This window comes from Oryza sativa, chromosome 5 (assembly GCF_034140825.1).
Source record: "Oryza sativa Japonica Group chromosome 5, ASM3414082v1".
NCBI classification, from domain to species: Eukaryota; Viridiplantae; Streptophyta; class Magnoliopsida; order Poales; family Poaceae; genus Oryza; species Oryza sativa.
In genome coordinates, this window is record NC_089039.1 from 447,023 (window position 1) to 469,196 (window position 22,174).

At 40.7% G+C, this 22,174-nt stretch overlaps 4 protein-coding genes across 6 annotated transcripts; 2 read left to right on the forward strand and 2 right to left on the reverse strand.

The window, feature by feature from the left end:
- Positions 1-451: 451 nt before the first annotated feature.
- LOC4337575 (transcription initiation factor IIA subunit 2-like) lies at positions 452-6,709 on the forward strand. Of its 3 annotated transcripts, none has more exons than NM_001402467.1 (4): positions 452-577; positions 711-951; positions 1,046-1,096; positions 6,192-6,709. In NM_001402467.1, exons 2-4 carry the CDS (start codon positions 823-825, stop codon positions 6,330-6,332), a joined length of 321 nt encoding a protein of 106 aa, NP_001389396.1. In that variant the 5' UTR covers positions 452-577; positions 711-822; the 3' UTR covers positions 6,333-6,709. The 3 variants fall into 3 exon arrangements, with proteins under 3 accessions (NP_001389396.1, NP_001389398.1, NP_001389397.1); NM_001402469.1 differs by having other exon boundaries at positions 803-951; NM_001402468.1 differs by having other exon boundaries at positions 488-577; positions 808-951.
- A 3,078-nt stretch (positions 6,710-9,787) lies between these two features.
- On the forward strand, positions 9,788-12,223 carry LOC4337576 (protein DEHYDRATION-INDUCED 19 homolog 6-like). Its single transcript, NM_001420030.1, has 5 exons — positions 9,788-9,994; positions 10,755-10,867; positions 11,279-11,356; positions 11,515-11,759; positions 11,867-12,223. The coding sequence occupies exons 1-5, from the start codon at positions 9,910-9,912 to the stop codon at positions 11,970-11,972; spliced, it is 627 nt and encodes a 208-aa protein (NP_001406959.1). The 5' UTR covers positions 9,788-9,909; the 3' UTR covers positions 11,973-12,223.
- LOC4337577 (uncharacterized) lies at positions 12,208-16,648 on the reverse strand. Its single transcript, NM_001420029.1, has 9 exons — positions 15,760-16,648; positions 15,131-15,186; positions 14,966-15,048; positions 14,698-14,776; positions 14,251-14,361; positions 13,641-13,750; positions 13,439-13,522; positions 12,886-12,923; positions 12,208-12,706 (listed from the first exon to the last, which is right to left on the reverse strand). The coding sequence occupies exons 1-9, from the start codon at positions 16,592-16,594 to the stop codon at positions 12,636-12,638; spliced, it is 1,467 nt and encodes a 488-aa protein (NP_001406958.1). The 5' UTR covers positions 16,595-16,648; the 3' UTR covers positions 12,208-12,635.
- Positions 16,649-17,406: 758 nt separating this feature from the next.
- Positions 17,407-21,674, reverse strand: LOC4337578 (uncharacterized). Its single transcript, XM_015784284.3, has 15 exons — positions 21,358-21,674; positions 20,500-20,673; positions 20,297-20,405; positions 20,062-20,205; positions 19,758-19,862; positions 19,321-19,404; positions 19,071-19,186; positions 18,876-18,977; positions 18,674-18,787; positions 18,496-18,552; positions 18,316-18,382; positions 18,174-18,227; positions 18,012-18,086; positions 17,876-17,911; positions 17,407-17,789 (listed from the first exon to the last, which is right to left on the reverse strand). The coding sequence occupies exons 2-15, from the start codon at positions 20,526-20,528 to the stop codon at positions 17,676-17,678; spliced, it is 1,206 nt and encodes a 401-aa protein (XP_015639770.1). The 5' UTR covers positions 20,529-20,673; positions 21,358-21,674; the 3' UTR covers positions 17,407-17,675.
- Positions 21,675-22,174: the final 500 nt, after the last annotated feature.

A 22,174-nucleotide genomic window follows, 5' to 3' on the forward strand; every position in this document is an offset into this window, starting at 1 on the left:
AAAAGACGAAAAACTCTTTTATCGTTTCCATTTCCATATTTTGTTCGAAATCGAAAACCACGGATACAAAAATGGAATCAAATATTATCGAATACGAAAATGGAGCGAATACGGTAACAGATATTTATCGGAATATAAAAGCCCCTTAAGCTGAACTTCTAAAATCCATGAAGAGATATAGCTCAATATCTCTCTGAAACAATAAATCGATATTTATAATTTTTATCAATTAATAATAATATAACTAGGTGTATAATTTATTTTCTTGGAGAAAAAGAGCTATATTTATCTATAATTGCAATTATAAATACTAAATATTTCCGATTCCGAGAAAAAGAAAATCTGAATTCGTTTCCTGAAATTTTCCAAAATTGGTTTTGGGCGGATAGCAGCATTTCCAAGAGTGGCAAATATTCCCTGTAAAATAACTCGAGTAATGGTTCTCTTTGGCGTAAAATAAAGAGAAATCTGGCGTCTCGTCGTCTCCTCCGCTCCTCCTCTCCTTGCGCCAACAAGCCGACTCGCGATCTCCATCGGGCAAGAAGAGCAGAGCAGAGCAGGGGAGGGGATCCTGCAGGTGACCATCCTCTTTCTTTCTTTCTTTCTTTCTCTGAATTCATCTCTCTCTCTCCCACCGGGACTCTCTACTTTTGTCTGGAATTTGCTCGCGTTCGTTCGTTAACCCTAGCTTCTCTTCTCTTCTCTTCTAGATCTGGAAGAAGCTCTTAATTTCAGAGCCTTAACCTCTCTTAATACTACAAGTAACAACAGTTTTGTTGTTTGTTCCCCCCACCCCAAAAAGTTTAGGCGCACGCATCGCCCATGGCCACCTTCGAGCTCTACCGGAGGTCCACCATTGGCATGTGCCTCACTGAGACGCTCGACGAGATGGTCTCCAGCGGCACCCTCAGCCCGGAGCTCGCCATTCAAGTTCTTGTCCAGTTTGATAAGGTATCTACTTTACCATATCTCCTTCCACCTATTACTATCTATACTATTGAAAAATTCGACTCCTCATTTTGTTTGTTATCATCTATGTGATTAGTCTATGACGGAAGCCTTGGAGAACCAAGTCAAGAGCAAGGTTTCTATCAAGGTATCTGCTCTTATCACGGAGTTGCCATGTTGCTGTTCCTACCCCCCCAAAAAAAACCAAGCCTTACTTGTGCTGTGCATAACTTTAATCTCTATCTGTTTCGAGCCTACTCATTATTTATGCTTGAGAACTCATATGCGCTTGTGATGTAATTTCTCCAGTGCTAGAATTGATACACTTGGTTGTGGATTCAGCGTTGCCATTCGATTTTCTTTTCCGTACACACCTTGCTAAAGGAATCAAGTCTAAAATTTGTTTCTTGCATATATTATATTATTATTATTATTCATAAAGGAATCCATTCACGTTCGACACGTACCTGTCCTGTGTACGCTGCTCTGAGTTCTGAGGGATATTGCACAAACTTTATAGTAATGAGTAAGCGAGTAACAGAATTAAGACCTATCAGCAACATAATACACGGGCATAACCAGACAAATCTTGCACTTATCACATATATGCTTTTATTTTTTCGGCTGTACAAGCATATTTCCACTTATCTTATTTTGCAACACATCAAGTACTCCTTGAGTTGCTCAGATTCCAAGCTGCTCATCTGTGTTTGGCCCCAAAAAAAAAGAAAAGAAAGAAAAACCTTTTATTGGATAAACAAGCCTGAGAAATGTCAAGATCTTTTCTTGCCAGCATAATCCTCACCAAAATGAAATTATGAATAAAGATTAGTGTCATTCTTTCTGATACCCATGTAGTTTGTTATTCTATGGCATGATAGAGATTCTTTTTTGTTTGTGAATTGGGGGTAATCACAGAAATGGACTGATATTTTTGCCCAACAATGGGTGACTTGTTTACGTATCTTACTGTAATCCGCTTTACTCCTGGCCCCTTGCCCCTTTTTTATAAATGGAAGTCAAAAGTATGCAAAATATAGGCAACTCGCACATTACAATAGCCTCAGACCCTAACTACCACATCGCAACCATGTGCGAGTTAGGAATGCCACACCCGGATGTGTGTCCTCTATGCGATCAGGAGGAGACTATACAGCATATTTTGGTGACTTGTGTTTTTTCCTGGCAAGTATGGTTTTTAATCTTCCAAATGGTTGGATGGGCGCTGCAGCACTGCAACCATCAATGAATCGCTTGTCTAGCTGGTGGTTCAAAACAGTTAAGGATACTCCTAAAGAGGTAAAGAAAGGGCTGAACTCTTTGATTATCCTAGTGGCATGGGAAATATGGAAGCATCGCAATGATTGTGTCTTCAATGGTGCCTCCCCGAGAATCTCGGCTGTTTTGCATGCAGTGGCTAGAGAGAGTTCTCTTTGGTGTACTGCTGGAGCAAAGGCACTCCTCGAAATTCTGTGTGGGTTGCTCCCCCTGGACGGCTAGTTTCTCCTAGGGGGTGTTTCGGTTGCACGTCGCGTTCCGTGATGTTTTTTTGTGTTTCTGTAGGGGTCCTTTGGGTCACTCGGTTGTACAATTTCTCTTCTTAATGAAATGAATCGCAGTCCTCCTGTGGTTTCGAGAAAAAAAAACTCACACATTGCAATATTGCCCATATTAAAACACTGATTTTTCCCCATAAACCAAAACAAGAAATAAAGTAACTAAGTGACCCTGGTGTGTACATGTTTATTAGAACTTCTTTATCTGCAATATTGTGCAAGAGAAACAAGCCGCAAACAGCGTTGGAGCTCAATAACAAACCAGTAATGATGCTAGAAACCGTACCAAACATAAGACGGTACTCTGCTAGAAACCTTTTTTTTTTGTGCCAAGAAGCGACTTGACCACTCAACATCTCAATTTCCCTTCTGATCACAAGCAATCTAGGGCTCATCGCTGGGTTCGTACGATAATCACACTTCCCTGTTCTCCATTCTTGTCATAGTTCAGTGCTCTGCTCCTCTAACTGTGCTTGTAGTATCAATCAGTCCTCTGGGCCATTCGTAGACGCAACAGGCAGCTCACCAAGTTCGGGTGAATCGTTTTGTCGTGTTTATTCTTGTCCCATTAGTCACTAGATAGTTCAGCACTGTTCTTGTTATTCTATTGATGCATTTGTATATGACTCATTTTCACGAAAGGTGCATCAAGAGCATTATATTACTGTAGCTATGTAGTTGTTATCGGTGAGCTTTGCTCCATGCTAAAAGAGTTGGGCTAAATCTATAGCATTTAAGAATTAGTTATAGCTGGAAAGATCATGTTTGTCTTGTAGATTCGACTACCTGATAGCAGCTATCCACCTGGATGATGAACAGATCTGTCCATGACAACCTGCTGGGCTATGGTGCATGCATGCACCCATGTGATAAGTATGTAAAACGCTATCCTAGATATAGTTTTGCAAGAATTGATCTCTATTGCTACCGGAGACTAGAAAGGTGTTATGGATTGGCTAGGGCAAGGGTCCGAAGACCGGGGGATATAGCACTCGCCCTCTAATAGCAGAGGCAGGGCTTCTCCCTGCTGAGCTAAAAGAGGCTATGAGGCTTAGGGCTAACTTTAGAGATTCATTGATTGATTGATAAGAGTACATGGGGTCACTTTATATATAGGGAGGACAGGCTTGACATCCAAGGAACTAATCTCTAGTACTACAGAAACCAGTCCAATCTCTATCTCTAACTTTCTAATAAACCTCATCTCTTTCCTAATTAGATAATCTCCTACCTATATATGAGTAATTCGTAATTTATGATGCCTAAACTGCTGCATGGGCCTGGTCCATGCCCATAACACTACACCCCTCGCGGACAGATAGTCTTCGAGCACTAGCAGATATCTTCTTGGAAAGAACTTCAATGGTAGCAGTCGGCAAATCATCAAAGCGAAGTTTGATATTTTTCTTGAGTTCTGGCCAAGTTTGAATTCCGTAGGCTCGCTCAATCAACTCATACCACATTGCGGCAAACCTGGTCCGGTGGCTTGATGCAATCCACCACTTCTCTTCCTCCATAAATTCGCTGCTCAACAAAGAACTGCTCAATACTCTCCAACCAAATTTGCGGATCATCCTCACCATTGAACGTTGGGAGAGGTTCAAGGTGGCGAAATCTCCACATCCAATTGAAATCCCCGCTGCACGCCATCGAGGGTGGAGCATCAGTTGGCTCTGATACCAAATGTTATGGATTGGCTAGGGTAAGGGTGCAAAGACTGGGGGATAGGGCACTCGCCCTCTAATAGCAGAGGCAGGGCTTCTTCCTGCTGAGCTAAGAGGCTCTGAGGCCTAGGGCTAGCTTTAGAGATTCATTGATTGATTGATTGATAATGCAGTACGTGGGACCCCTTTATATATAGGGAGGACAGGCTTGATATCCAAGGAACTAATATCTAGTACCATAGAAACCAGTGCAATCTCTATCTCTAACTTTCTAATAGACCTCATCTCTTTCCTAACTAGATAATCTCCTACCTTTATATGAGTAATTCCTAATTTATAATGCCTAAACTGCTGCATGGGCCTGGTCCATGCCCATAACAAAAGGAGGTAAACGCTATCTTATAGCTTCTAAATACGGCACACCTTTATCATCCATTTCTAGTTTTGGCTTATGGAAAAATCTTCAGTTAAAGCATTTATGATATTACAAAATTGCAGATGACGTTTTGTCGGCATCTGAACTCTCGTGAATCTGCTGCTTGCCCCTTCTTAGTTGTTCCTTAAGTTGTTTCGGCCTTTCCAATTTAGCAGTACACTTAATCCTCATGATCCAACCATGGCCATCAATTTTCAATTTTCAACTCTGAGCACTCTCGACCAATCTCCCATCAGCTGGGACCTATTCAGCTGTCTAAGACATACATTCACAAAGGAGATTGCATGTTCTGATTTTCATTTTTACTTGTAAAATGTAATGTTTGCATAGCCATTTTGTATGTTTAGCCTGAAAATGGTTGAAGCATAGTTACCAGTTCATTTGTTTTGGTGTTTTACCTGATAATGTCCAGTGTATGAAGACATGCGATAATTGATAAATTCATATATCCGGCCACTCTTTTACAACTGTCACTGTGTGGGTTTAAGAAATCCCTCTTTTGACAAACCGCAGTTCTCTTTTTCTTTTCCAAAGAATTGTTAATCCCACACTGAATTGCTGTATTAGGAAGGGATCACCTCTACAATATGTCATTTATGATATGTGGTGTTGAGATGTTACGTGTTCTGTTTTATTTTTGACGAAAATGCAGGAGAACTGGCATTCCATTAACCATTAGCTAAGAAATGTACATGGTTTTATCAGTCATAAACTGGACTTACTATTTTAGAATCATGAACTAGAGTTTTGCTAATGGAAATTTTACCATTTTAAAAATCATGAACTGGAGTTTGAATTAATCTCTGTTTTATTTATTTTTGAGTAAATTTCATAAAACTACATATACTTTGCATGATCTATCACAAAACTATAGATTTAAGAACTTATTTCACAAAACTACAAATTTAATGTCTTCGTTTATCACAAAACTACAGGTATTTTACACAATATATCACAAAACTACAGATTTAAGAACTTGTTTCACAAAACTACAGATTTAATATCTTCATTTATCATAAAACTACAGGTTTAGTGTCTTCATTATCACAAAACTACAGGTTTTAGCATTGTCAAAACCTGTAGTTTTGTGATAATGGAGACACTAAATTTGTAGTTTTGTGATAAATGAAGACACTAAATGTGTAGTCCTATGATAAACGAATACACTAATTCTATAGTTTTGTGAAACAAGTTCTTAAATCTGTAGTTTTGTGATAGATTGTACAAAGTACCTGTAGTTTTGTGATAAACGGGCATACTAAATCTGTAGTTTTGTGAAACAAGCTCTTAAATCTGTAGTTTTGTGATAAATTGTGCAAAATACATGTAGTTTTGTGAAATTTACTCTTTATTTTTCTAACTTGCTATCCTGCTCCAGAAATTTTCCATTCTAGTTACATGAGTTTAAGCCTCTTGTCATTTTGGACGCAATGTCGAACAGACCTGTATTTGATGGATTTTTTTTGTTTATTTAAGAATAAGTTCTCTGGTACAGCTTAGATACGATGGATGATTGACTAACTTTTTGAGCCTGTATTTCAGATATTTTGTAGCTGGGCTGTTTACTGATGCATGTTCTTTTCTCAGGGCCACCTGCACACTTACAGGTTCTGTGACAATGTATGGACATTCATCTTGACTGAAGCATCATTCAAGAACGAGGAGACTACAGAACAAGTTGGCAAGGTGAAGATTGTGGCCTGTGATTCCAAACTACTCAGCCAATAAATTGATAACTGCGAGGTCAGGGTTTGCCTGGTATTTGTTAGTCTCTTCTGCTAGACCTGGCTCCGCCTGAAGTGTACTGTACCACCACATTGTTTGTTTCATAATCAATGTGTGTCAATACAATCGTATGTGCTACCAGAGTATATCACAGCAGCAACTGTTTTAATTTGTATGCTTATGTAATTGTTATGCTACTGCTGTGTTGATAATGTGATATAAATGACTAAACGATGAGTAGTAGAAATTGTGCGGAGTCACCCTCCCCCTTCCTCATTTCTGAACCCTTTGGTTCTGTGTGACTCTTTGTATGTAACATGAACAAATACCTCCTTTCCCGTCTTTTTTTTGGATCCTATGTTAATGGTACCTTTACATTATGATGTGCTCTTTGGGCATGTTTCATTTCTTGCCAAAATCAACCCTAGCAACATTTGGCATTACCGAAATGCCAAAAAAATTGCTATGGTTGGAAGTGGTAACAAATCAAACGTGCTGGATCTTCAGAAATGTTTGGTGCTTTGTGTTTACCTGCTTTTTTAATATCAAGATTCAGAGTATTGTTTGGATTATAACTTGATTAATGTTCTAAATGATACTGTCCTGCTACCCAGTTGAGGTGTTCTCATAATCTTGCAGAACTTGGATGGATTTTTGTTCCCCAGTTGCATTATTAGAGATGAAATGAGTCAGACCTTGGTCATAAGCATGCATGTGTGGCAGAATTCTCTAAGGACAAAAGTTTAATCCTTGTCAGTACAAAGTAAGTACTATAATTATCTGCGACAGTTTGATGGCCAATTGCAAGGTGATCATCAGGACGCAGATTAATTAAGGGTGTAGAACTAGAAGAGCCACCGGTCGAAACGTGTCTGAGAAAGTTGGAAATATCTTGCCAACTCTTTGCTAGTACAACTAGTACCAAGGTACTCTTCCTACCAGTAACAACAATCCTAGAGGGCATGAGCATGACAGGCCAGCACTGCAGGGAATCAATCAGCTCAGCACAGCACTGCACAGCTGAGGCTGATCAGCATTCAGCAATGGCATGCACAAGCCAACATGGAAAAAGACAAGCAAGCAGATGGATCTGCCTTCAAGAAAGGACGATGAGAGAAAAAAAACATGATTTTTTACTCTAGTTGTTTTCCTTAATCTCTTTTTCCCCTAAACCCCAGGACAGAGAGAAAAAGGTGGCCTCTAACTCCAAGTTAAGCTCCAGTCGAAAGGTCTTCACATAGTAATGTTTTTTCTTAATTAAACGCAGATTTTACATTAGTTTCCGTTAGCATGTCTTTAAGCTACTAAACAATATGTTTCATAAAAAACTTTCTATATAGAAGTCGCTATAAAATACAGATATAATAATTAAAACTTAACTAATCATGTGTATTAATAGCTTTCTTGTTTACGTAATTTCCGTCTTTATTTCTCTTTAGATAATGGAAACTTCCATCTTCATATTTGGTGCTAGAAACAAACACCACCATAATATTGCGGTGCAACACAACACTGCAAGACTCTACTACTCCAACACACAAAGCTGGGCACACGCACATCACAACCTCACTGCCATTGAGGGAGTGACTGCTGAGTGGACACACACACACACATATTCACAGAGAGAGAGAGAGAGAGAGAGTGAGTGAGAGAATCAGAGAACCCTGACAATGGCTGTCTCTATCTGTCTGCTTTTTGAGGATGTAAGGTGTGTGGCAAGAGAGGCCAGAGAGAGAGAGAGAGAGAGGAATGGCGATGGCAATGGCAATGGTGAGATGGCTTCCACAACTCCACAAGACGCCTTTCAGCTTTCATTGCTGCTGCAGTCCTGCCCCAGGCTAGCTGCTGCCGTGCTGTGCTGTGCTGTGCTGACCACCAAAGATACTGTCACACACTTCACGGAGAACGGGGTGGTGGTGGTGGTGTTCAGTGCACTCCCTCCGTCAAAAATAAACCAAACTCGTACGATGAATCTGATATGAACTGAGGTGTTACATCTCATATGAAATTGGTTTATTTTGATACAGAAAGAAAGAGTAACTGCGAGTCTGCAACTTCTTTTTCCGGCCTTCCGGGTTCACCGGAAACCGTCTCGAGCGACGAGTGTTGCAATGGGAAACAATCCTCCTATACTGAAGTTCTCAACATTCCAGGATTTTGTGATTGTTTATTACATTAATTAACAGAAAATTCATCCCCCTATAAAGGAGTATTTACTTACAAATGCAGAGCTCTGTGTGACAATTGGCATATACTACCTCTCTGTTTCCAAATGTATGGCATTTTTTTCAATAATAAAATGTATGACATTGATTAATTCAACATCAAACAAAAAAGAGATGAAGGGAGTAGAAGAAAAATGTATGTGTAAATTAGTGAAAGGGACATACATAAAAGTGTTCTGTTTTAGCTTTCCTCCTGCTGATGCTTTTCCATTAGACTTGGCTTCCAAGTTTCCAAAAAGGTTTATCTAAACGCGATAAAAGGCAACCATAAAAGGAGAAAAATGAAACATTTAAAGTAAGACACGAGCAAGACTGGTCACAAAGAACACTAGGCTAATCAGCAACGACCCTCTGCTAGCTTGACTGTTCCTTTTTTCCTTTCACTAATTAGCAGCACAAGTTGCAATGTTAGTTTATCTACATGCCACATGCCCCCAATGATCTCTACACCATTTTTTCTTGTTTTCTGATGGAGTTCCGTACAATGCAGTGTGTTTTGTTAGTGATAGCTGACAAAAGATGAAAGTGCCTTGATCAGGCTTCAGCATGTTTGTGTAATCCAAAGTACTAACTCCGTCCAGAAACACCGTAGTTTTGCACCGTTTATGTCTAACATTTAGTCATCCGTCTTATTTGAAAGATTTCTATGATTAGTATTTTTTTTATTTAGATGATAAAACATGAATAATGCTTTATGTGTGACTTTTTTTTTAAAAAAATTAAATAAGGCTGACGGTGAATATTGAACACGGAAATCCATAACTGCATTTAAAATAAGACGGAAGTAAATTAAGCCTCTATATTGACCCCACATGTTTGTGTAATCTAAAGTTGGACACTCTGGATAAGAGCAAGATGCATGAGAGTAACCTATCTTAATACGTAGTACTAATTTCTAGCTGACTCTTCAAATTGCTGGCAAATGCAGATGATTACTGCATTACACTATTATATTACTTTCATTAACACATGGAGATATTTCTCTACATATATTTAAGACAGCTTCCATGTGATGTTGGCTCATGAGAATGTGCAGTGGTGTCTGGTGTGTCTTGTTTAATAATTTCTGAGGAAAAGTAGAAAGTAATATCTCATTATTTTGCCTTTTTACCAGCCTTTTATTTCCACTTTGCCTTTTGAGATGCACACTGAAATATTCCTGCAGCTAAAAGGGCTAGGCTTCTTGAAGTCCTGACAGCCACATATAAATACACAGGAAGAGCCAGGAGCAACAAAGGCTTTTCCAACTCCTCTCTTTGCATGTGTTGTTGTTGTGGAGGTAAACAAGAGGAGGATAGTGAAGACTGAAGAGAGGAGTAGTACTAGTGAATAGTGAGTGGTGAGAGGGGAGAGAGATGGAAGTGGAGGCTCACCATGGCTTCCTACCACCAGCAGCAGGGAGGCAGCACCTTTATGGCCATCCCCACTATCAACTTTCAGGTATCTACATGTTGGTCACTTTGATCTCTTCTTGGTTGGTTGTTGAATGTTCTTTGGCCTGCCTGTATGTCTTGTTAGGTGATCTTTGTTTTGTGCTGTGCCAAGGAAATTTTGGTTCTTGGTGGATCCTTTGAGCTCCTCGAGTGGTTCTTATGGTTGGGTATTCAGTTCAGTTCAGTTCTCGGAGTGTTTTCTCTTGTCTGTGTTTCCTCTTTTTTTTTCCATGTTTACTGATTTCTTGACAATGGCCTCCTGTCTTGCATATGTTTGATCTCTTATCATCAAAAGAATCAGCAATTTTTGGGAGGTTTTTGTGGCGAGAATTTCTCCTGGTGTTTGACATCTGTTCCATTGGAACTAATTCAGGATTCCTTTCAGAGAAAAGGAGAATTAATTCAGGATCATTATATGCATTTTCATGTGGTGTTTACCGGTTTAATCTCTTTTGTGAATGTAAATCGAAAGGTTCGCAGTGCGGATCACATGAGAGTGTGTGTGAGAGAGGTATTGTTGGTGTTTAGTGTGAACTTACTACCATTGTCAAATAACCAACACAATGTCACACAAAAAGTTCAGAAAAGGAACCTTCACTGTTGCTTGGAATTTATATGCATTGTGAGCTTCATTTTTTTTTCCTAAAAAAACATATTGCCCCCCTTTTCTTTTGTTTGTTTCAGATGTACTCTGAAATTGCAGGTGTGGGAGAAAGAACTGCAATTGTGAATTTACCGGTTAAAAGTTTTCTCCTTTTTTTTTTCAGGAGATGATGAGTGGTGGGAGTACATCCCTTGCCCCTTCTGCTACATTGAGGTGGAGGTTCATTTCCTTTGTGACCATCTCCAGGAGGAGCATTGCTTTGACATGAAAAATGCTGTAAGAAGAACGCACCGCACCTGCTATCTATTCCTTTTCTTCTCTTCTTGCTGCAAATGCATTCTCATGTGCCTGTCGATGCATCTCTGAATTTTGATGAATCAAGCTTCAGTGTTAACTTCAGTAAAAATTCACAAGGAAAAACTTTAACCTTGTGCCAGTCTGTACCATAATCCATTGATGAGACTGCACAGTGTAGTAGGAGTAGTAAACTACACACAAGTTGTTCACTGTAGTTGTGAACTTGTAAATAGTCCTCACCTCTGTTCAGTCTAATGGTGATTGGTGAACAGTTCACTAAGCAAAATATTCTCCAAAGATTTACTGTAGATTGTGATTCTTCTCAGATTGGTGATACTGTTGGGATCAGTTCCTCTATGATGATGATCTGATCGAATGACTTTCCTCCAGGTGTGTCCAATCTGCGCCGACAACCTTGACAAGGACACTGATGAACATTTCAGGGTTCAGCACTCACATCTACTCAAGGTAGAGTACTCAATTTCTCATTGCTTTCACAGTGATTTCACTGCTACTAGTGCCATGATCAGGCATTGCAATTTGCAAACCACATTGGAGCTCCTGTAGATTAAATCTACTACTGGTAGTAGCTCATTGCCATTTGGTATTTTGATCATGATCCACAGAGGAGGAAGTCTTCTTCTTTTTCTTGCAAGCCAAGCTCAGCAGCAGCTGACAAGGGATCATATGAAGAGGACTCCTACTTTGAAGCACCCTCACACTGCATGGGCAGGCCGGCTCCTGATTCCTCTCCTGACCCTCTTCTCTCCCAGTTCATCTGCTGCAGCCTCGCTCCTCCGGTCGATTCGCCGCGCCGCAGCGAAGCCGATGCCGAGGGCCATGGTTCATCTTCCTCAGATGATCAAAAAAGGTAAGAATTGTGCAGTTGGTGCTGTTGGAGCAGCCTGAAATTTGGTAACAATTGTGCTGAATCTGAACAATGCTGACTGATCCAAATGCAATCTTTGATGCTTGCAGGAGAGAGCAGGGTGTGATGGATGATGCATCAAAGGAGGAGCTTGAGGAGAGGTTGCAGAGAATCGAGTTCGTGAAGCAGATGCTGATGACAACAATTGCTTATTAGAAGACTGTTTCTCTAGGGTTCATTTCGGCAGTTTGGGTAGGCTTTTCAGGATTTGGGACAAGTGCAGAATGATGTGCCATTTAATTTATGCTGACCTTCGGCACATGTATACCTACAATGTTTGGATATCTATATAATCATCAATCGTAATCCTATCAATTTAACCTTAGTTATTATGATGAGAGACAACCAAGTTATACCTTTGTTGGACATCACCTTTACCAGTAATAAACATTTTGGCGCATAAAAAATATACACGACGCTGGAACTGGCTCGACAAAGAAGAGATGCTACTACTACATTCTATTTCATCATAAATTCATAATCAAGTATAACCACATTCTATTTCATCGTAATGTTGACAATGTTCCACATCAAAATTTAGGATGCATGCTACATCAGGTATGCATCATTGCAATATATAAAGCTGCTACATCCGTAGTGTCCAGGGACACCAGAATGAATTCCTTTCCCCCAAGGTCTGAAACGTCAGATTAAGTGCTGATCTCTGGGTTGAGCGTTACTGTTGGTTAATAGCTTCTCAGTACTCAACGACCAATTGCCTACCAGGGAAGATTGGAAGAAAGCAATTGTTCGCTAAGCGCTGAAACTCAAACTGAACCCAACGATGGCTGCAATTTTGCCAAATGGCATGGTGAGTAATCATAAATATCCCTTTGTGATTTGTTCCTCCAGCTCAGCAAAACTCCAAGCATCATTGACTGAAAAGTCGCCTGCGAAGTAAAACTAAAATATGATGGCTGATCTGGACCAAAGGAACTTATGTCCCTTAAAAATATGTATGAATAATTTTGATATACAATTCACTGTTGAGGAACGAGACGTTCAAATTACAGTAAAATTAATTGATCATCATGCATAACCAGTCAAAATTCACAAGACGAAAACTTACCAATTGAGTCTCTCCGCAAGGCAGTTAAATGAGCACAGCTGCAGGCAAACATGGATATCTGATTTAGTCACCACGATGTAAAGGAGATGTAAAGTTGGAAACGTCCAACAACAGCAACTCAAATGGAAAGAAAGGACAAGTCTCGGACGTCAACTGAAAGATAAGTGGATCTTTAACTACATGCCCTAAAAATAAGAAAAGAAGGCGGCATTTGGTTATTAGATCATGATGGAACCAACACCAGAAACTAGCCGACCACAATGCAATAGATAAATTCAAAATATCTTCCCCTGGTTCAATGTCATGCAAATACTTGTAGCAAATGAAATTCTATTATCTTCAGAGTGGATAAAGTGATTTTCTAGCCTAATATGATGATATCACAATCTTAGAAACCTAAAAAGGAGATGGGTTATTCTGCACTTTTAAACAATTGAACTACTATGCATAGATCAACTCATTCAATGCAGAACCGCCTGAAGCAGAAAGACCAAAAAAAAAAAAACAATGAAAACAAAGGCTGTGTACACGAATATCCGAATAATAAGCAGACCTTCCGAGCGCTTTCCCCAAATCTGCACAGAGGGATCGAATATATGTTCCTTTTGAGCAAATAACTCGAAATATCAGATTTTGTCTGGAAATACACAAACAAAAATCATGTCAGGTGGAGTCTCGAACAGTATGAACCAAGCGTATGTAGATCTGTGCTCAAGGAAGTCAAAGGTAAAAAAGGGGGAAACTAGGAAGAATACCTGTCTTCTAAACTGCGCTCAATATCAAACTGGTGTATTGATATTCGCCTTGGTGAAAGCTCTACTGTTTCACCCCTCCTTGCTTTGTCATACATTTTTTCACCACCAACCTGATATCTATTTAGTTAATTGCAGTTCTGTGGTTGATCAACACAAGTTGGAGGATTTTTTTTTCCTCCCAATAGATTGATAACGATTAAAGACACTATGTATTCTTTAAGCTACACAGTTAACTACCATTCTACCAACTACTACGCAGCATCTTCTTGTGAGACCTAAAGTATAACTATTAACAAATTCTGCATTTTGCATAAGATAATAACTAATGTACAAATGGCCAACCAGGGACAGTCAAACCTGACTGCACCTATGCCATTAACAAGTTGAATAACAACAGCAATCACAAATTCACAGTACAGCAACAGATGTTGAGAACTTGAGATAGTGCAACCGGCATATAATTCAAATGGTTTGTAGTCTGTGTTATCAAGCATAACTGTATAGGAGATACTGCGAGGTTAGCAAATCCCACAGAAGAATTCTAGCAACAACTTCTCTTTATCTACAAGGAAACAATAACAGGTTTAGTGTAATATAGGAGATAGTGTACCTTAATGGCAGAAAACATTGGAGGAACTTGCCATATCTCGCCCCTGAATGATGCTGCTACCTTTCTAATATCTTCATCTTTAATGTGTTCCCATGGTTCTCTCTGGATAACCTGATGATACATAGATGGTTAGGCATAACCATCATGTAAACAGAAAAAAAGCATAATTTGAACCAAAGTCAATATAGATGTAGAAAGTTTAACAAGGATTAAATGTAGCAAAAAAACCAGATTTAACTTAATTGTTCCCCAATAAAAATCTTCCACACTTCAAGTTCTATTAATCAAGATTGGCCAAACCAACACAATTGTATTAATTGTGTACTTAATAAGTTGTCTTACTGTATTAATTTCTCACGTGTCATACAAGTTAAAAGTAAACCCGATTTGAAGTTCCTAATAGAAATATATGCAGTAGGTCATTTTATCAGAATACAAGATACATACTGGTGAATCTGCATCCCAGGTTGATGTAGCTTCTCCAAGTCGAAAAACACCACTATAGCCTTTAACCATTCCTTGATATCTTTAAAAGCATATGGACATTCACTCAGGAAAGTTTTCAAGAATGCTAGAACAGGAGGTTTACTGCAGGTCAAATTCTAACATAGCAGCGCTTGAAATCCTCACAAATAAGAACTTGAAATAAGATAAGCCACAGGAAATTGTCCCAGGCAATCTGACAAAATAGCTTTCACTGAGAATATTAGAGTACCTATCAACAACTTTGGTTGCTTTACCCACACAAACAATCAACAGTCCAGTTGCCATTGGATCCAGAGTACCAGCATGCCCGACCTGACATCATATATTCAATAAACATGTCTGTAGAGCAAAGATCTAAAACCACAGTATTCTACCATAAAAATCCCAAAATTACCTTTTGCACATTCACTAATCGCCGCAGCTTTCCACAAACAGTAAATGAAGTCCAGCCTGGTTTACAAGAAAGGCATATGTTGAGCTCCATAAACTGGAGTGGAAGACAAGAAGGTTATAAGTTTCTAGCAATATCCCCAAGTCTCTTTTAGACATTTACTAATCACCTTTGTTGTGCACAAATTAACAAAAACGGCTGCTAGTAGGAACTAATCTAAAAGTCCACATATGTACTGCTCATACTCAGATAAATGAATTGTCAGCTCAAAAATGTCCACCCTAACATACATAAAATCAACAACTCTAGTTCTCAAGGTAAGATTCTCATCATGAAACCATGACATAAACTATATTTGTAAACATACAGCAAATTCAAATGTACGAATGTATTATATCCATCCAGTCACCATTTTAAACAAAGGCTGTCGGCAAGCATTAGTGTTGGCACACGATGTACTATATCTACCTATTTGCTAATAATTTGGCACGAATAACTGCAATGTTGCACACAAGCTCGCAATTGTGTAAATAGTGGTAACATTCTAATTTCTTACACCAGAACCAAATTCTGATGCAATCTCTTGAAACGTGCATTAGACCGTTCATCAAGAGAGGATAAAGAGGCATCACCTTTGGGCTTGTCGATGAGCACGACTGTCCCGGTCGGGCCGTTCCACCTCGGCGGCAGCTCCGTTCTCCTGCTCGCGAGATGCGGCTGCGGCCATTCATCCGCCTCGTGCCTCACCTGCGGAGGCTCCTTCTTCTTCGCCTTCATCACGTTAGCCTCGCCATGGCCAGGGCCTTTCTTCAATGACCTGAAGAAATCCTCCACCTTCCTCTCCAACACCTCCCCTCGATCCTCGCCATCCTTCTTCTTCTTCACCTCCGCCTCCTTGTTGTTATCGTCGTCGTCGAAGAAGACGAGGCCCTTGTCGGCGGCGTCGGAGGAAGGCGGCGAGGCGTCGGCGGGGACGAAGGCGTTGTCGAGGGATTGGTCCGGGAAGTACTTCTTCTCGAGGCGGTAGAGCATGCGGTAGTGCTTGTCCTTCTCCCAGGGTAGCGCGAACGCGTCGTGGAAGTAGAGCGCCTCCTCCCGCGCGTGCAGCCGCGGGAAGTCCACCACCTCCGGCTTCAGCTCCACGAACTCCGACGAGGAGGAGGAGGAGGGCTTGGCGGTGGTGGCGTCGGGGTCGGGGAGGAGGCGGCTGCGGCGCTTCCGGAGGTACCGGCGCTTGGCGCGGTCGAGGTGGTCGTCGGTGGGCCGGGTGTGGCGGTCATCGGCGGCGGAGGATTTGGGCGGATTGGGGTAGGAGGGGCGGTAGAGGAGGAGGTCGTAGTAGAGCGGGTAGGGGGTGGCCGTCAGCGAGAGGAAGCGTCGGGGGAGGCGGAGCGGCGGCGGCGAGGAGGAGGAGGAGAGCAGCTGCGCCGCCGCCGTGGCTCGCGCTCCGCCGCCGGTGCGAAGCATTGGTTCCTTATCCGGCAGCGAGTGACGGCGAGGAGGGGAGATCCAACGGCGATCAGGGTGGACACGCACACGCACGCGGCCAATCTATTTTGCAGGATAGCCCCTGATTAAGATCCGAAATTGTTTGCAGAATAGTCCCTGTTTCGGATCAAATAGCATTTGAAATTTCCCAACACTGATATTAGGGCCTCATTTTTTTACGCTTATGTTTATACTTATCGGACAAAATTTCAATTTCCACCCTTAAAGTTAAATTTGATTTTTTAGGGTTTTTTCACCGAAGTTTATTTTTTAGCATTTGTTTTTAGATCGCTAAGAACACACACACACATATATATATATATATATATATATATATATATATATATATAAGTTTCATTCACAAATTATTATTCGTTTGCAAATATGTACGATAGGGCCGTCGAATTTGAATGACATAATGGGCCTATTTGGTTTGGTTCCAATTTATTACCCTACCAAAATTTTGGTAACTTTAATAGTAGCAAATGTACGTTTAGTTTGCTACCAAATTCTACCCACAATAGTTCAAATTGAATACTACTCAATTTGATAGTGTCAAAATTTACCAATGTTTTGGCACTACCAAGATTTTGGTAGGGCAAAAATTGGCTCCAAACCAAACAAGCCCGATACCACCTCATTTGGAATGGATATCACAAATTCCAGGTAATTTACACCATTTTATGTTTGTTTCTCAGAGTTCTTATGCTCCAGATATCATATTGCACTCTCTCTAAAGCGTGCATGCATTCCTTTCATTCCTCAGTAACAATCAGAACTCAAAAACAATATTACCACCACAAAAACACAAAATAATCGATTTTATAGATGGTATGTATAACACCCTCCTCATGATCGATGGCCCTCCCTCCCTCATGTGTAAATGTATGCTCTACAATCATCACCATCCAATCCACACTCTATCTGACCACCTACCTACACACTCATCAGTTCATCAGAACTGTCTGTACAGCAGGTAAAACACATCAGAATCCTCGTCATTCAGACAGAGGCAGAGATGGGAGTGAAGATGAAGATGAAGAATCAGCCTAGCTTAGATCTACACCAGTGTGGAGTTCGGAGGGGTGATGCCCATCATCTTGTAGTACGCCTTCTCCGCCTCCGCCATTCTCGTCTGAAACATCCCCCATTCCTTCCTGCACCGCGCCCTCACCTGAACGAACAAACATTATGGTTACAAACAAGGGGACTCGCAGTTCTAGTGTGTTCATGTCTGCGGAAAATTTCAAAGACTCTTACCCCTTCCCATGCTGGTCTTCCATTCTCTGACTTGCCCTGTTAATCGTTTGGATGCAAAAACGTATCAAATGAGCATACTTTAGTTATGCAAACACTTGGTTGGAAAAATAAATAAAAAGGAAGATGTCTCATTTACCTGGTTCCCGAGAGATGGAACCACTTGGTGAACAATCCACTGTGAATCAACAACCCCAATCTTTTCGTGAGCAGGCTGAAATGCACAAAGCATTTGGTGAGCATATTCATAATGAAGTTCTACCAGGCCGGTGAAATTTAACAGCCAAAAGGTAACCTATACCTCCACGCATTTCCTGAGAGCAAAATCAAGGCCCCATCCATGAACCAAGTCATTCTGCAGAGGAAATTAACACAATCAAATAAATGAAGAAAAAAAATGAATGGCCCGAAGATACTAATTGAGCTTACTATGAAATACAAACCTGAATCATATGCCATACACATCTCCATGCATCTCTAGAGAAGACTGGAGCCATTATTTCAACAAAGCTGAACAACAGCAATATAGATTAGTTAGCCTAACTCAAGTGGATAGCACTTTCACGCCATACATATTGGGATGTACTGTAGACAAAACTCAGGACAGAGAAATAATCACATACGCAGCACAAGGCGGAAGATGAGGGTCAGAACACCAGCCCGGCCTCTCCTCTGTAACCCTATGACAAGAAAAGATTGCATCTTGAGTTGCTAGGTTCCAAAAAGGTAGTAGTATTAACAGAATAGCGGGTTTCTGCTAACTGAAAAATGTCTATTGCAGAGCAGAACATGTTTACTCACTTGTGGACCTCGCGGTCACCTCTTCTTTTTGTCATCTGCCATGTCAATCCCCGATCAGGCTCTAAACCAGGTTGAGAGATCTCCAGATGGTATTTCTTGACAAGTTTGATGTATCTATCATATACATCGACAGACATATGTTAGTGCGGCATGATGGCATATCAACAAGTGGTCAACTGAAACATCAAGAGCAAAAGCGTACTCCTCCGCATTGAAATGCTCCACCCCAAGGTCCTCATCCCAGATGAATATGTACTCATAAGCTGCCACAATATCAGGATGCAGGAATCTTTTGGCATACCACCTACATGTATGTGCATAAATAAATCTTTAGAAGATATCCTTCAAAATTGAGCACCTGAGAGAATGACAATAGCATCAGAGCAAAGTAGCAGACCACTTAGTTTGTTTCCTGGCACTTATATGGATGGCTCGTTTCGACCACTCAAACTCGTCCCACTCACTCACCCGACCATCATAATGGAACAACAGAATAGCAAAATTGTCAGAGAACTGCAGAACGGAACAACAAAATGATCAGACCCTGTGAGTTTAATGAAATGGGATATAGACTGAAAAGCAAATTAAACAAACTGGGGATGGCAGCATTTTAGTTGTTAAGCAAACTAAAGTTACAACAACGTTACCTTCTTCACTGCTCTGTTGATATTTTCTTTCTGTGCATATCCAACAGTGAAAGTAACAAGGTACTTTGGTTTGAAGGGCAGGTCCTACATATGCAAAATCATAATATCAGCATGCCAACCAACACAGTCTTGGAAAGCTACAGAGTTTAGGTCTTCTATTTTGAACTACTTGAAAACCAGGACATATAAGGTTAACGTTTCTTAGTTTTTACTTAATCAGAACATGATGAACAAGAAGAGACACATGGTAATAATATATAACAACAATTTCTCAATAGCAGGACATATTAGGCACAGTAAAATAAAACCTTTGAAAAAGGATTAAGGAGTATATGCTTGATAAAAGTAAGAACAAATAACAAACAAAGATAAGATTCCAGAATTCCAAATATTTTTGGCAATAAAATGATACGAGTATGTTGAGCAAGAAAATATACCTCACTTGGTTCTCCCCATAACCTGCGCAAATGGAAGTCAGTTTCTGGCACAACAATAGCTGGTGCTAGTCTCTCTGCACCCTTGGGGTTCGTTGGGACATAAATCTGTGAAAGCAAAATCTTTGTTACAATGGACCTTATACTTTTGGGATGAACAGCGGCAAGGAATACAAGCTATTACTTGCAAACCATCATTTACTCAAGCAGAGGATTTTGTGACAACTATCAAATGAATATACATAATTCTAATGGTTCATGGTACTCTACAGCTAAACTAATAGTGCAGAAAAGTAATATAAAGTACCTTCAAAGTAGTGTTTGAACTTGGTTCAGAACTGTTTTCCCTTGCATTTCGGGCGGAAGTCCAGGCGTGATTAAGCAAAGCTTGTGTTGTGAGCCCAGAGTTTCTGTCTTCTATGTATGATACAAAGCTAGAAGGAAAGTGAAGCTGGCATAATTCAAACAGAGATAATTAAGTTATTCTCTTACGGTCAATTGACATGATGCAGTTCTGTTGACAAAACCATTGTTATACTTACCTTTGTTATGCTGACTGATGGGAATGAAATTCCAATGAAGAAGCCCAAGAGCACTCCAATAATTGTTACCATAACAATCCTCATGCTTTCATTTGTTAATCTAAGTACACTGCAAATATCAACATGTCAGTTGAACAAGGAGATGATATTAGTTCTGGTGCTGAGGGTGTAGGGGGTCAAAATAAAAAGAGAAGTATACAAACCTGCGAACAACAGCTGCAAGTTTTCCCATGCTGTCGTGTACGAATGTAACCGCAGGAGATGGAAATCAGCAATGTGCAATTGCTACTCATTGTCCAGCGAGTTCATAATGAGGGCAGCTTTAGCAGGAGTGGTGGTGTGGCATTAGCATCAAATGGCTCCGAAAAATTGAAATCCTAGAGTGCATGCATTCAGAGGGTCAGAAGTCTTTGAAGAAGTTGTCTTATGTGCATAACTTGTGCATGACATGATGATAAAGTAAAGATCAAACAGAACCCTTTTCAACTGCTTCTAAAAACAGTGACGTCTAATTTAATACTACTAGCAAAACAAGAGACAAGGCGTTTTCCTCAATTTGCAAGTGAAACTCAAGTGCTCTAAGAAATGGCATCCTGTAGAATGAAGAGAGAACAGCTGGATGAAAACTCTAAATTTCTTTGATGTTAAGTGAAGACACCTGCCTGCATCTATTTATGGGAATAAATTACTTACTATTACTCCTCCTAAGAGATGCCAGGTAATACAATGATGTAAGAGTGCAAACAAGTTGAACACTAATTATGCTTACGGCTGCAGAAGGTAGGCAGCTCCAGATTCAATTCCCAACATTAAAAAAATACAATCTATTATTATAGAAAAATAATATTGAACATAAAGAGCAAAGGGCCCATATGAAATTCCAATTCCAAATCCAAACAAACCATCTACCTACTACTACTACCCACAGGGTGAGCTTAAGTTAATTTTATTTTTGCCTCCAGAAAAGAAAAGGGAGAAAGGAAAGATCTTTTCTTTTGCGGGCGGGGCGCAGAAGAAGGAAAGAAGAGCATAAAGAATGAAGATTGATGATTTAATCTCACCTCCGGCGACAGCTCCTGGCCTCTGGGCCCCCCCGGGATGGTAAGAGGGGGGCGGCAGCGCCGGAAACCGGGCGGAAAGGAATGGGAATTCCGCTCGATCGCCGGCTGTGCGGCGGCGGCGGCGGGCAGGAGGGGGCAATAGAACGTGATGCGCCCGCCGCCTACCTAAATACGGAGGTGGGGGAGAGAGAGAGATCTCAGGAGGGTGGGAGGGGCGGAATTCGTGGGATGGGAGGCGGCAATTCAAGGACGGCGACGATGAGATGAGCCAACTCAACTCATCAACACAATGGAATGGAAGAAGAAGGAACCAAAGTGGACAAGGGAAAGTTGGCGAGGCGAGAAGAAACGGCAGGCAGCCAAACCAACCACAGGATTCCAACCAACCAACGCCGACGTGGACCCGCCCGCCGGTTACAGGCCACCACGCACCCGATGCACTGCACGGCCCAGATCATCCACTCCCTCCACCATGGAAATCGTGTATGCAACGAACAACGTGCATGTGCATCCTTGTAGACTTGTAGCTCATGCTCAGCAGCAGGAGCTTCTCCAAAAATTATGTTTCTTTGCTTGTTTCTTTGTTTTTCTAGCTGGAAGTAGCCAACCACCTAACAATATAACATGTTCTTGTCTAATTTGGGGACCTACTGCCACCGCTTCTTCTTCTTCTTCTTTGGATAATTTTGAAGTAATACCATGTAAAACTTAATGTGGATAATTTTCATTAAATTTAAATTTGTGCTATCTTATTGCCGGTCAATTAGACAAGCCCATCGTCAGGAAACAGTAGCCGTTTGCAGTTCGGCTTTGCGGC

What these genes read in the sequence shown, in the direction of transcription:
- LOC4337575 (NM_001402467.1), top strand. Translation starts at nt 823, where the DNA reads ATGGCCACCTTCGAGCTCTACCGGAGGTCCACCATTGGCATGTGCCTC. An exon ending in TTCTTGTCCAGTTTGATAAG is followed by an intron (nt 952 to 1,045) that starts GTATCTACTTTA and finishes CTATGTGATTAG; the next exon opens with TCTATGACGGAAGCCTTGGA. An exon ending in AGAGCAAGGTTTCTATCAAG is followed by an intron (nt 1,097 to 6,191) that starts GTATCTGCTCTT and finishes TTCTTTTCTCAG; the next exon opens with GGCCACCTGCACACTTACAG.
- LOC4337576 (NM_001420030.1), top strand. Translation starts at nt 9,910, where the DNA reads ATGGAAGTGGAGGCTCACCATGGCTTCCTACCACCAGCAGCAGGGAGG. An exon ending in TCCCCACTATCAACTTTCAG is followed by an intron (nt 9,995 to 10,754) that starts GTATCTACATGT and finishes TTTTTTTTTCAG; the next exon opens with GAGATGATGAGTGGTGGGAG. An exon ending in TCCTCAGATGATCAAAAAAG is followed by an intron (nt 11,760 to 11,866) that starts GTAAGAATTGTG and finishes TGATGCTTGCAG; the next exon opens with GAGAGAGCAGGGTGTGATGG.
- LOC4337577 (NM_001420029.1), bottom strand. Translation starts at nt 16,594, where the DNA reads ATGCTTCGCACCGGCGGCGGAGCGCGAGCCACGGCGGCGGCGCAGCTG. An exon ending in CAATGTTTTCTGCCATTAAG is followed by an intron (nt 13,751 to 14,250) that starts GTACACTATCTC and finishes AATAGATATCAG; the next exon opens with GTTGGTGGTGAAAAAATGTA. An exon ending in CTTGCGGAGAGACTCAATTG is followed by an intron (nt 12,707 to 12,885) that starts GTAAGTTTTCGT and finishes TTTACTTCGCAG; the next exon opens with GCGACTTTTCAGTCAATGAT.
- LOC4337578 (XM_015784284.3), bottom strand. Translation starts at nt 20,528, where the DNA reads ATGGGAAAACTTGCAGCTGTTGTTCGCAG. An exon ending in CATCAGTCAGCATAACAAAG is followed by an intron (nt 20,206 to 20,296) that starts GTAAGTATAACA and finishes GAATTATGCCAG; the next exon opens with CTTCACTTTCCTTCTAGCTT. An exon ending in CTCTCAGGAAATGCGTGGAG is followed by an intron (nt 18,087 to 18,173) that starts GTATAGGTTACC and finishes TGTGCATTTCAG; the next exon opens with CCTGCTCACGAAAAGATTGG.